Source organism: Papio anubis, chromosome 11 (genome assembly GCF_008728515.1).
Source record: "Papio anubis isolate 15944 chromosome 11, Panubis1.0, whole genome shotgun sequence".
NCBI classification, from domain to species: domain Eukaryota; kingdom Metazoa; phylum Chordata; class Mammalia; order Primates; family Cercopithecidae; genus Papio; species Papio anubis.
In genome coordinates, this window is record NC_044986.1 from 11,064,703 (window position 1) to 11,076,890 (window position 12,188).

The following is a 12,188-nucleotide window of genomic DNA, read 5'->3' on the forward strand; positions in this document are numbered from 1 at the left end:
GCACTTTACTTGGGCAGCTGTGACCTCACTGATGTGGCGCTTGTGTTAAGCCTGTGCCTGGGGACATTCTCCCACCCAACCTTCAGGTCTAACTTACAGCAACCTGCAGTTTGGAAGCAGTAACCCTGGCATCAATGACTGATGCAAAGTAAGATAAAGAGTAACATGTCCAGGACTGTGTAGTGCTGCAAGCAAGCCCTCCTGTGTGCCACACGTCTCCGAGGGCATCGCTGACAGCAGCAAGAGGTCACCCTTGGAATAACATGCCCCAGGGCAGCAGGTATTATGCCAGGAAAGACAGTGCCCATCATAACCTCTTAAAATGAAAAACCAGGGAGAAAGGCTTATTGCCCAGAGAAAATATTCAGTTACTTAAAACAATTTCTCAAAAACAGCTAATCGTATACCTGAAAAACCACCACTACCTCATTTTATTTTTTTAAAGAAATCTCTAGCTCTTTCTCAGTCTAAGAAAGTAATTCTGCTGGACATCTAATTGCATTCTATGATTTTCTCCCTGAAAATGTCAAACGAAGTGGATTGAGTACAAACCTCAACCCCCCAGCCCCAGTCCATCATCGCTGTGCACCCGGGAAGCTGTGTACACAGAGAGCACTTGATTTGGGGTCTGAGCTCCCAGAGACGCTCTGCACAGGGGAGGAGGCCCCTGAAGGCAGGAAAGCGAGTCCCCTAAGTGGCCCGAGGCAGAAGAACTTACAGGTAAGGAGGAGCCAATTTTTTCCATATATTCAATTTCATAGGAGTTTCTGTAATCCAACTCTGCAAAAACAAAAACAAACACAAAAAAACAAAAGATCAGGTTAGTGCCAGAGGAGAAAAATGGGAAGATCTGAGCCAGGCAGGGTGGCTGCTATCACAAGACTCTGGGCTGATGGTGTCCACTGTCTAGAGACTTCTTATATAGCCTGAAGGAAAGGCCCAGCTCGGCTATTTTCAGACAATTGGTAGATGTCTTGCTGTAAAGGGGCTTCTGCCATTAGGGAGGCTGAGAAGGTCCTGAGGAATTCCATGGCACGACCAAGCACAGCCCAAGTGTGGCCGGACCTGAGCGGTCTGCGTTGAATGTTCCCATAAGACAGCATGTGCATTCTGGGTGCTGGTTTCCTCTGTAACTCTCATGTGCAACACGTGGGATGATACATCCTCATGATGTTTTGGAACTGGACCCTTACTTGTCCCTCTCTGGGTATTCAGCTCTGGCCACCCTCTGAAGTAAGGGAAGAACGACATGATTCCTTCAGTGCTGCTGGTAAGAGAAGCTTTGCAAGTCACCGGGAGCCTTTCCCAGGGATCTACCAGTGTCTTCAGGGCTGGTCCAAATCTATTTTCAAACACAAAGACTAGTAAAGTCCAATGGGTGGAGAAATGACCTGTTTAAAATGGATTGGTGAAAATCCCATACACTCAATGGAGATGGCAAACACCACTGCCTGCCTCCAGTACCTGGAAACTGAGCTGACGCTCAACTGAATTCCCCGTCCAGCAAATGAATGGAGCACCTCCTATATGCTTCGCACTATGCCGGGCATAGCGGATATGGTGGTGGATAAGACCAGAATGGACTTTTGTCCTCACAGAAGCCACAATCTGGAGCTACCAGATGCCTCTTTTCTACTTACAAAGAAAGCCAAGAGGTGAAGAGTGACCTGCTCAGAAACCCACTGTGAAAAAGCATCAGTTGCAATTCATCAAGTTTAATCTTTCGACTTTTTTAAAGATGAAAATAAAGATAAATAGCAGTTCTGGTTTAAAGCCCCTTTATTTCTGCCTATTGTTAAAGGCATCATCCAAAAACTAGGAGCTTTAAAATGAGATATTTCCTGGAGGACTTTCTTAAAACCTGCAAATGGTTGAATAACCCCAACTACTTAAACAAGTGGACAATCTTTCAGGAATCTCTGAATCTCCCTTGGTGAGGCAAACATATCCTTCTACTCGGCATGGCCAGCTCATGAGATCGAAGACAGTTTTGTGGATTAAAGGCCAGAAAGCCCTGTTGCATCCTGAATAGAGATGAGTAGAGAGAGTGTGTTTCCAACTCTCACACCAGGCCTGAACCCCAGGGTCTGCCCCAGCTTAAGACAGAAGCATTAATTTGTAAAGTCTTAATCGCCACCTCCTCACCTTAAAAATGAGAAGCAGGACAGGGCACAGAGGCTCACACCTATAATCCCAGCACTTTGGGAAGCTGAGGCTGGCGGATCATTTGAGGTTAGGAGTTCAAGACCAGCCTGGCCAACCCCATCTCTACTAAAAATACAAAAATTAGCCGGGTGCACACCTATAGTCCCAGCTACTTGGGAGGCTAGGGCAGAAGAATCACCGGAACCCAGGAGGCAGAGGTTGCAGTGAGCCAAGATTGCACCACTGCACTCCAGCCTGGGTAACAGAGCGAGACTGCCTCCAAAAAAACAAGAGAGAGAGAGAAGGAGGAAGGAGACAGGGATGGACGAGGTGATATTTAGGGTCTCTCTGTGATCTATCTATCACTTTCCAAGTATAAAACCCTGGGACTATCATTTTACTGTTCTTTTATAAGCTGTTTAAGTTGAGAAAATAATAGTGAATCAGCTGCCTCTTCTAAAATATCATTACGATCGCCAAGGCATTACAAGCCCTAAATTATTTAACAGAAATCTTGAAGCACACTCCAATACAGCACAGGGCACCCAGGACACACCAAACGAGCAACAGACCACCGCAGTTTTTCCAGGGACCTGTGGCCTCAGGCGAGTGCCCGGCTCTGGTAACCAGCTCGCCTCACTCAAGCGTCCCACTTGGAGCCTCAGCTCTTCTGGTGGCTGAATCTGGGTGAGTTCTAGTTCACGGAGCTCACTCATCTGCCTTCTCTGCTACCTGCCAAAAGGAAGTTCCTTCACACTGTCCTGTGTCCCCCATTCCTCCCTTCAGAAGGAGCAACTGATAGTGCAAAAGTGGGGTTCTCTGACACCCACATTAGTGTTTGTATTTGTGAGATGCCTGGTTTCAGAAGGCCCACACTCCTCCCCGTCAACCCCAGACGAGTGGCAGACGCCTGGAGATGCTCCTTCGGAACATGCCCTGCTTGCTGCAATCAGTCATTTGGGGTCCTGATTTATAATTTACAAAGTGACCTGGACAGGATGTAAGAAAAATAAATACTTCCTCCTGTCATCTTGGGTGATCTCTGATCCTTTGAGAAAACATCTTTCTGATGGTTTTCAAAATTTCACTCATCTGCTTCAAATCCTAAGCCTCAAAGGGCAGGCACAGGGGTGAAGCCACATCCAATTTCAGCCCCATTTTCACACCATGCCACACACAGCTGGCAGGCCAGGAAGGGTGACGCCACCATACCAAGTGGCACATCATATTCTCAACTGGAGGAGACAGCCCTTGCTAGCGTGTGTGGCTGCTCCTAGCCGAAGAGGCTCAGTTACTGTTCCCCGGTCCCGTCATTTCTGAGGGCTGCTTTTGGTAATTATTTCCTATGGGGGCACTGCACAGCGAGAGGGCTTCAGCGCTGCTTTCATCTGACTCTAGTTGCTGGGGGCTTGCTGGGAACAGGAAAGAGCCTCAGCAGAAGCCAGAAGGATGCCACTGAGTCTAGGTCTCTGTTCCCAGGATCAGGGAAGCCAACTCACCCGATGTCTCCTTGCCTATTGACTTATCTCACAAGTGGAGCTCAAAGAGCCTATATTTTGTAGGCAAAAATGAAATACTTTAAGAGAAAAATCCTTCTATGGGTTACACAAATGTAAAGGAGCATGATCATATATATTCCTGCTCATGGCTAGTATTTTTGGAACTTTTAACCTAAGTGACATTACATTAGGGGAGAAGAAAAGAGTCCACGGAAAGAGACAGAGAGCTGCTCCCAGCTTCCCCACCATTACCCTTCTAAGTGTCCGCAGTGTGACAGAGACGATGCCTGCCGTTAAAGAACAGCTGAGGTTTCCAAGGAGGGCGCTTTCCCCTCTGTCAGAGTGGGAAGGAGGGACTAACAGAGCTGTGTTAAAGGACACAGGGAAACTGGGTGGCCACCAGAGTCACTGAGACTTGTGAATCTAAAACAACTGCACTCTGTCAGGGTCTCTTGGACAGCCAGGAGAGGACTCAGCTGTGTAGACCAATGGTTGCTAATCTTTTCCTCCACAAGAACCACATAGGTTAAGTTTTCTCCCACTGCATCATGCTTTAAAAGACTGCACCAAAAAAGGGCATTTGCTAAGCAACCATGCAAAGAAAACCATTTATAACTGTCAATGAGTTCTTCATCCACGGAAGATGACCAGTGTCATCCTAGTGAGTTGATACGATTACAGCCCAAGTATGGTATTTTAATCCCCTGGGCATCCTTCTAAACTAGTTACACTCAGGTGTTTTGAAATTAAAGACAACTTGAAGCTCTTCAACACTCCACTCCTATGGACCTAGGTAGGAAAGTGTGATTAGTCAATAGCCTCATTCTACAGGCAAAGGCAGCAAGCCTTCTCCATGCTCACAGAAAGAGCACAGCTGCTAAGTCAGGCAGACCTGGCTCTCCACGGATTTGTGCCAGGATACTGGGGGAGTCATTAACAGCTCCAAGCCTCTGTATCCTTGTTCTTAAAATGTGGAATTGTAGAAAAGCACTCTGCAGACTGAGAGGATGAAATGAAATCATGAATATAGAAGACTGCACAGCTCAAAGTAAGTCCTCACCCAATGACAGGCCCTAGCTTATTATTGTTACCTATAGAATTAATACGATAGCGAATATGTATTTAAATCATAATTATTATTTCTCACTCAACATTTCCTTTTCCTGCGGTTGATGACTTCATTGTAAGAGTCTCAGATCACAGCTGGGGCCCCGCACGGATTCTTCTGATGATCACATCAGCACCCCTGGGCATGTGTCTGGTGCTGCTAGACCGGACCTCATTACATTAACAGTATTTCCACATCCAGATGCTGGAGGGACCCTGGGTGCGTCAGCGAGGTAGATGCAGTGGGGCCGTACCTCCTGAAACCGCAACTGTTGTGTCTTCACACTGATGAAGGATTTTTGATTGTCTACCAACTAAAATTATAGTTATGACTTCCCAAATCTTCCCATTTTCTAAGGTAATGGGTTTAACCAAGTTTTGTTCCAAACTCATGTATTTACATATTTGTTCAATCTTTATAGAAACAAACAACTGTCAAATATGTCACTCAGCTAGTAAGTTGTCTGTTTTAGTAGTGTGGAAGATGGACAAATAAATGCCACCATTGAATGAGGTACATATCAGCCCTGAAAGTACTGTTAGTATTTTTATATTTTCTAAGGAAAAAAATGCATGTATTTGGTTCCTGATGGGAAAACTAAAGACACACACATCTCAAAATCATATGCCTAGCTCCAATCAGCTTTTTTTTTTTTTTTTTTTGAGACAGAGTCTCACTCTGTCACCCAGGCTGGAGTGCAGTGACGTGATCTCAGCTCACTGCAACCTCCGCCTCCTGGGTTCAAGCAATTCTCCTGCCTCAGCCTCCCTAGTAGCTGGGATTACAGGTGCCCACCACCATGCCTGGCTAATTTTTGTATTTTTAGTAGAGACGGGGTTTCTCCATGTTGGCCAGGCTGGTCTCGAACTCCTGACCTCAGATGATCTGCCTGCCTCAGCCTCCCAAAGTGCTGGGATTACAGGTGTGAGCCACCACCCCCGGCCCCAATCTCAGGATGGTTTCTAAATGCTTTTCTCCGACATTTAGAAATTTCTTACCAAGCGTAAGAGATGTGACCCATCATAGGTGCTATCAAAATGGCCAAGTCTGATGCCTGTGCTCAAATGTCCCTTGCTGCCTCTGGGATGTAAAGCCTCTTCCCCACAGTGCTCCACACCCGATGCAGGTGATGCCCATTGCAAGATCACATTGCTGAGCTGACACTAAGCTGTTGACCTGCCTGACCTTGCATTAACTTTATTTCACAAACCTGACTTTAGCCCCATGACATTGAGGGTGCTGTAAGGAACAAAGATGAACCTGACAAAGTTCTTGCCTTCAGGAAACATACAAGCTAGTTGGGAAGCCAGAAATGCACACACATCATTATTTTGGTGTTACATACCCCCAGCTCAGCCCAGACCAAGCACTGAAGGTGGGCGGAGCCAGGATCCCACGTCCAAGGAAAGGCTGGGAGGAGGCAGCACTGAGGAAAGGGTGGGAAACAGGGATAAGGTCGGGGGAGTGCAGTGCGGGTAGGGGGAAGTGTGTTCCAGCAGGCGGGGTCTGCAGCAGCACTGCAGAGGCAGCGGAGTAAGGGGTCTTCCAGGAAGAGGCTCCTGCCTTGGATGCAGGTGCAGAGGGAAACGAGGATCCAAGGGAGGCTGAGGCCAGATCATAGGGCCTCTGGGGTCAGGTGAGAGCAAGATGGTCACTTTTATTTTTTTCTATTTATTTATTTATTTTTGAGAGAGTCTCACTGTCACCCAGGCTGGAGTGCAGTGGCACAATCTCAGCTCACTGCAACCTCTGTCTCCTGGGCTCAAGCAATCCTCCCGCCTCAGCTTCCTGAGTAGCTGGGACCACCGGGACACACCACCATGCCCAGACAATTTTTTGTACTTTTGGTAGAGACAGTGTTTTGCCATGTTGCCCAGGCTCGTCTTGAACACCTGGGTCTTGAGCTCAAGTGATCCGCCTGCCTCAGTCTCCCAAAGTGCTGGGATTAGAGGCATGCGCCACTGTGCCTGGCCGAGATGTTCACTTTTGGACCTTTCAAGCCCCAAACCAGAGGGTCAGCCTGACAGTCAACCAAAAGGCTTTATTTTACAGAAAACAAAATGCCAGAAAGTACAAGCATCCATAATTTGGATCATCTTTTCATTGTCAAAGTTAGAAAGCCAGTTTTGGGTAGGGAGAAGATAAGCATCCAGTACTCTGAAAAACATGAAATAGATCTACTATAAATGCATGCTGGTACCATTCCAAGACCTCGTGGGTACAAAGCAAACCATGACTCCAGGCCTGACTGTGGAAGAGCGTCCGGAAGAAGGCTGGGGGTTTTTGAGCTACGATTAACATCTACCTGCATCCTCATGACACCACCACTCCACCCAGAAAGGGAGGAAACCGTTTAAAGGAGATCTTAGTCTCTTATTAGCAGCAAAGAAGTGGAAACCAGACCTTCATGTATGATCTTCTTCACAGTGATTTCTACTCAGTTCAAAAACACTGTTAGAAATCGGCCAGGCGCGGTGGCTCACGCCTGTAATCCCAGCACTTCGGGAGGCCGAGGCGGGCAGATCACAAGGTCAGGAGTTTGAGACCAGCCTGACCAACACTGTGAAACTCTGTCTCCACTAAAAATACAAAAATTAGCCGGGCGTGGTAGTGCACACCTGTAATCCTAGCTACTCAGGAGGCTGAGGCAGGAGAATCGCTTGAACCCAGGAGGCGGAGGTTGCAGTGAGCCGAGATCACATCATTGCACTCCAGCCTGGGCGATAGTGCAAGACTCCATCTCAAATAAATAAATAAATAAAATAAAATGTTAGAAATCAAGAAAGGAAAACTCAAAACCATCACAAAAGCTGGGGTGTCAAAATGCCGACTGGGCAGCCTCACAGAGGTGGCTGGAGGAGAAAATGGGTTGGAGGGCTGGGAACGTGGTGCACTGACAGGTCAGGGCAATGGGGTCACCCCTCCCAAGAAAGGCGCTAGCTCTCCTTCAAAAAGGCTTTCCTATCAAAAAGGAAGCATGAGCAGGGCACGGTGGCTCACACCTATAATCACAGCATTTTGGGAGGCCGAGGCAGGCAGATCACCTGAGGTCAGGAGTTAGAGACCAGCCCAGCTAACACGGTGAAACCCCGTTTCTACTAAAAACACAAAAAATTAGCTGGGCGTGGTGGCACACGTCTATAATTCCAGCTACTCGCGAGGCTAAGGCAGGAGGATCTCTTGAACCCGGGAGGCAGAGGTTGCAGTGAGCCAAGATCGAGCCACTGCAATCCAGCCTGGACAACAAGAGTGAAACCCTGTCTCAAAAAAAAAAAAAAAAAAAAAAAGAAAGAACACTGAAATTGAATATACACAGGAGGAAGGAGGATATAATGAGTTAAGCAAAGTGTGCGGAGCCCATTTCTGAAGAGGGAATCATGTCCTCTTAGCAAGCCTGGGGTGTATCTCTGGTTTGAGGCTTCATTAAAAGGTGTGGCCATAGTGTCTGAACACCCTATGGGGCCTAAGAGTAACAGTGGCGCCAAGCAACTCCAGGTCAGTGACCTACACTGAAAGTATGACCTGAACGACACCCCCTTGGAGCTGTGTTTATCAAAATCACAGAGAGGACATAAGCCATGGGCAAAGCTCGAGTGGGCGCTCAGGACCCAGTTGGTGGAGTCCTGAGGTGGAGTTAGAGGGCTGGCTCTTAGCAGGAGTCTTGGGTCAAGGGACAGTTGGTTGCAAGTCTCAGGCTGTTTTCAAACACAGCCTGAGCTTCAAGTGCAGCGGGAGACGTGCAGACGATCTCACAGTAATGATCACATGGTTACCTGGCTGAGAAGTTTCTCTCCTGGCCTTTGGCTCCCTAGGGGCAGTATTCTCCGAGGCAGAGTGGGGGTCCGGCTGGCCACAGAGTTGCTTACCCTCAGTGGGTGAACTGAATTTGGTCTCGTTTACAAAGGTGGACAGGTCCGAGGGCTGCGGGTAGTCCTGTTTGTCAGCCTCCAGGTCCACCGTCATGCACGTCCACTTCTGGTTGGTGACCGCCAGCTTTTCCTCATCTGTGGCGTGGACCACCGCGGAGATCACTGGTGGTGTTTCTGGTGTAGCAGCTGGGGTGGGGTCCTGCAAGGAGAAGAGAAACAGTGTCTTGTCTCATCAGACTCTTGGTCAGAAACTGCTCCCACCCTCAGGTCTGGGGACCCATTAGCCAGGACAGGTCCCGGTCACAATCCTCTGCATGCTTTTCTCGGACTCTGCTCCAAATGGCCCATTAAGGAAACAGATGGACACACAGATTCTTCCCTCTATGAATCTCCTTTTATGATGGTTTGTTTCAGGGAATGACCATGAATTTAAAAAAAAAGAAATCAGGATTTTGTGTCTCGGTTACTTGAGCTTTCCTGCTAGTTTTATGACTACGACAGCTGTGTGATGCTCACACAGTGCTTCAGGCTTGCGTATCAATATCACCAGAATCACCTGACCATCATCACACCAGTCCCCAGAGGCAGAAAAAGGGGGATCTTATCTCCATTTCCATAGGAGAGTGGGAAGTGGAGTAGGGCAGGGTGGGAACCTAGAGAGGTCAGGGCAGAGCTGCAGCTGGGACCTGAGCCCCTATCCCCAGGGCTGCGTGCTTCCCTCCACTGCCCCCACCCTGGCCAGGGTCTGCAGGCTGGGGCTTTGCTGGCTCAGACTTGGAGGGGCGGCAGGTCTGCTTGTTTTATGACCCAGAAATTAGCCCTAACCGTATGACTGACAGGCTTGAGGATAACTTTCCTTGGTCTGTAAAGGGTAGAAGAAATGGAATCTATCTGATGGAGGAACTGGTAAGAGGGACTCTAATAAAGAAAGAACCCAAGCCCCACTTCCTTAGGGAAGGGGGTTCCCTTTGCTTCCCACTCCAATTTTGGCTACACAATTCAGTGCTCCTGACACTTGCTGAGTTTTTTCACCTCATCTCAAGAGACTGCGTATTTGTTCATCTCAAGAGACTTGCTCGACTCGACAGTCCTAGAAGTTCACAGCAGATGAACTGGCCTGAATGGAGCAGAGCGGGTCCTCTAGAGCCCAACTAACGTTTTTCCTGAACGTCTTCCTACTCTCGGGACACCCTCTGATCTTCCGCAAAGTGAAGGGATCAAAACAACGTCGGGCAAACATCGACGGACCCTCCACACAGGAGGCAAGAAGAGGGTCTTGGAAACATGATCTTGGAAACAGGCCCGGGATGAGCAGAAAGCAAAGCTTTGTCAACAAGGGAGGAAAACTCCCCTGCGGGGGGAGGGCGTAAAACCATCAAGATCAAAGGAACACTGTACCTGGGAAGGTGGATCAGAGAGAGGAGACCGTTTTGGCGACTTTTTCACCCTAAATGTGTCACTGGAAACAAAATGGAAAACGTAAACACAACAAGCAGAGGGATGGAACACTCCAGAGCAGCACAGAGCGGACCGAAGCTACTGCCTCTGCGGAGCCATCTGGCCCAGGCCACCCTCCCGCCTCTGCCACTGCAACACCAGCGAGCAGACGGCCACGCTGGCTACCCACTCTCACTTTTTAACAGCTATTATTTTTGCCCCCAAGGGAAAGATCCATCAAGCTGGAAATCTTTAAAGAGATGCCATTTTGGAGAACGACCCAGAAAATGAAGCTAAATTTAACTAAATGTTCTTATTTTATAAAGCAAATTTTTGGTGAGCAGATTAATTTATCTGGATTCTTCCAGGGATGTCTGAACCCAACTAAGGCTCAGGGAGAGGCTCCAGGCTCAGGACACCGATTTACAGACGGGCAAGGCGACACCTCACTTAAGGAACAATTGAAGGAGGCCACGCAGAAAGAAAGTTCGAGGTCCTCAAGGAGAACCTGCTGAATCCTCCCTATCACAGGATCCTCGAGCTCAATGGATTCCCATGCTCTGAAGGCTTCCAGGTGGAATCCTGACAAAAGGGAGGGCCAGGGGAGAGATGAATTTTTTGGTCTTCTCCTAACCATGGTAAACAGACAAGATTCACAGCTCTTCTCTCCCTGTTTCTCCTTCATATGAATAGCGGGGCTGGGAGGCAAAGGAAACACCAAATCAGACTCCTGAAGGGTCAAGGAAGCAGATCCCAGGAGGAAGGGATGACTTTTAGCCTGAGCAGTTCCATTCAGTCCACCGAGCAGTCTGGGGGTCACTTCCACAGTCAGAATGGGGGCTCTTTCCACCCTGTAGACTGGCCCCTGCCCCGTTTCAGCCCCTCCATGGGATGGTCTCACTCCCAGCAAAGCAAAGGCTTTGGGGGACGATCCCTCTCCTTACATCCCACCGCCCTCCCCTGCTTTGCATGTTAACTGGGTGGGCAGAGCAATTTAATTTGGCACTCAAGTTCCTTCCTTGTGTTCTCTCACATCACTCCAACAATGGCATTTAATCATGAAAAAAAATACTACAAATGGCTATTTACAGCTCTTATAACATTTGCCATTAAAACAGTGCCATCGCAGCTTGAAGCATATATTTATTCATGCATATAAATATATAATCATATATTTTATAGTTGCTAAGTGGCTCGAAAATACTCAAGGAATCCCTTGGGCAGAAGAGAGTCTGATGGACTCGACCCTATCCCGGGACTGCTGGCCACCTGGACTGGCCAGCTTCCCTTGTAAGGACAGGGAGAAGCTGCATGTCTTTGGACCCCCAGAACTGCCCACAGATCCCTCCTGGCCAGGGGAGGCAAAGCAGCAGAGGCACAGAAATGGTCAGCTCTGTTTCTACTGACAAGTGACCCAAAGATGGCAGACGAGGCATGCTGACACCCAGCCAGGTCCTGGGTGACTGAGGATGCAGGACTGGGGCAGCCTGGCGATGGCTCTCACAGCCGTGTGCTCCACTCTACGCTGGCCCTGCATTTCAGGGCACTCTGCAGGCCTCAATTTGGAACGGCCCAAACATTTCTGCTTCACATGTTAGCAAGAATAAGCTGTGGCCATCGCTGCCTGTGGTTAGACCAGACAGTTATTTTAACGTGAAGCCACAGTAGTGTTGAAAGCAATCGCCCACGAGCCCAATTTAAAATGAAAGAATGTAATGAAGAGTTAAAAAAAAAAATGTATGATTTCAGATGAAGACATCCAATATGCAAGGGAAGGAAAAAAGTTCCATTCCTGACAAGCAGGCAGATGCTGGATAATCACATTTTCACAGCCAAGCAGTCTCTTATGCGAATCACTATGAAACAGAAAAGTAATCTTTGCTACTGGGGAGCCCCATGCCCCGTCATTCCCAGGCCCACCACATAAATACATCAGTAGCAGCCATAGAGGGGAAACAAAATTGGCTTGGAAGCAAAAACAAAAGGCAGAAAAATAAGCGCATTTGGCATAAGAAGCAGATTGCATTAAATTTACTTACAACAGAGAACACACAGACATCACATCTTCAACCATCCTAAGACAAGAAGACAAAGAAAAAGAGAGACAGACAGAAGGAACTGACAAAAAAG

At 48.1% G+C, this 12,188-nt stretch overlaps 1 protein-coding gene across 28 annotated transcripts in view; it reads right to left on the reverse strand.

Annotated features, from left to right (window-relative positions):
• Nucleotides 1-12,188, reverse strand: part of TACC2 (transforming acidic coiled-coil containing protein 2) — a 255,604-nt gene that overhangs the window by 29,522 nt on the left and 213,894 nt on the right. For 14 of the 28 annotated variants that reach the window (XM_021943769.2, XM_021943767.2, XM_021943764.2 and 11 more), the window contains 4 exons: nucleotides 12,098-12,133; nucleotides 10,020-10,080; nucleotides 8,526-8,820; nucleotides 719-780 (listed from right to left, as the gene is read on the reverse strand). In XM_021943769.2, coding sequence (XP_021799461.2) covers nucleotides 719-780; nucleotides 8,526-8,820; nucleotides 10,020-10,080; nucleotides 12,098-12,133 — 454 coding nt within the window. The remainder of the gene's footprint in view (nucleotides 1-718; nucleotides 781-8,525; nucleotides 8,821-10,019; nucleotides 10,081-12,097; nucleotides 12,134-12,188) is intronic. The other 14 variants (XM_021943782.2, XM_031652013.1, XM_021943779.2 and 11 more) reach the window with 5 other exon arrangements.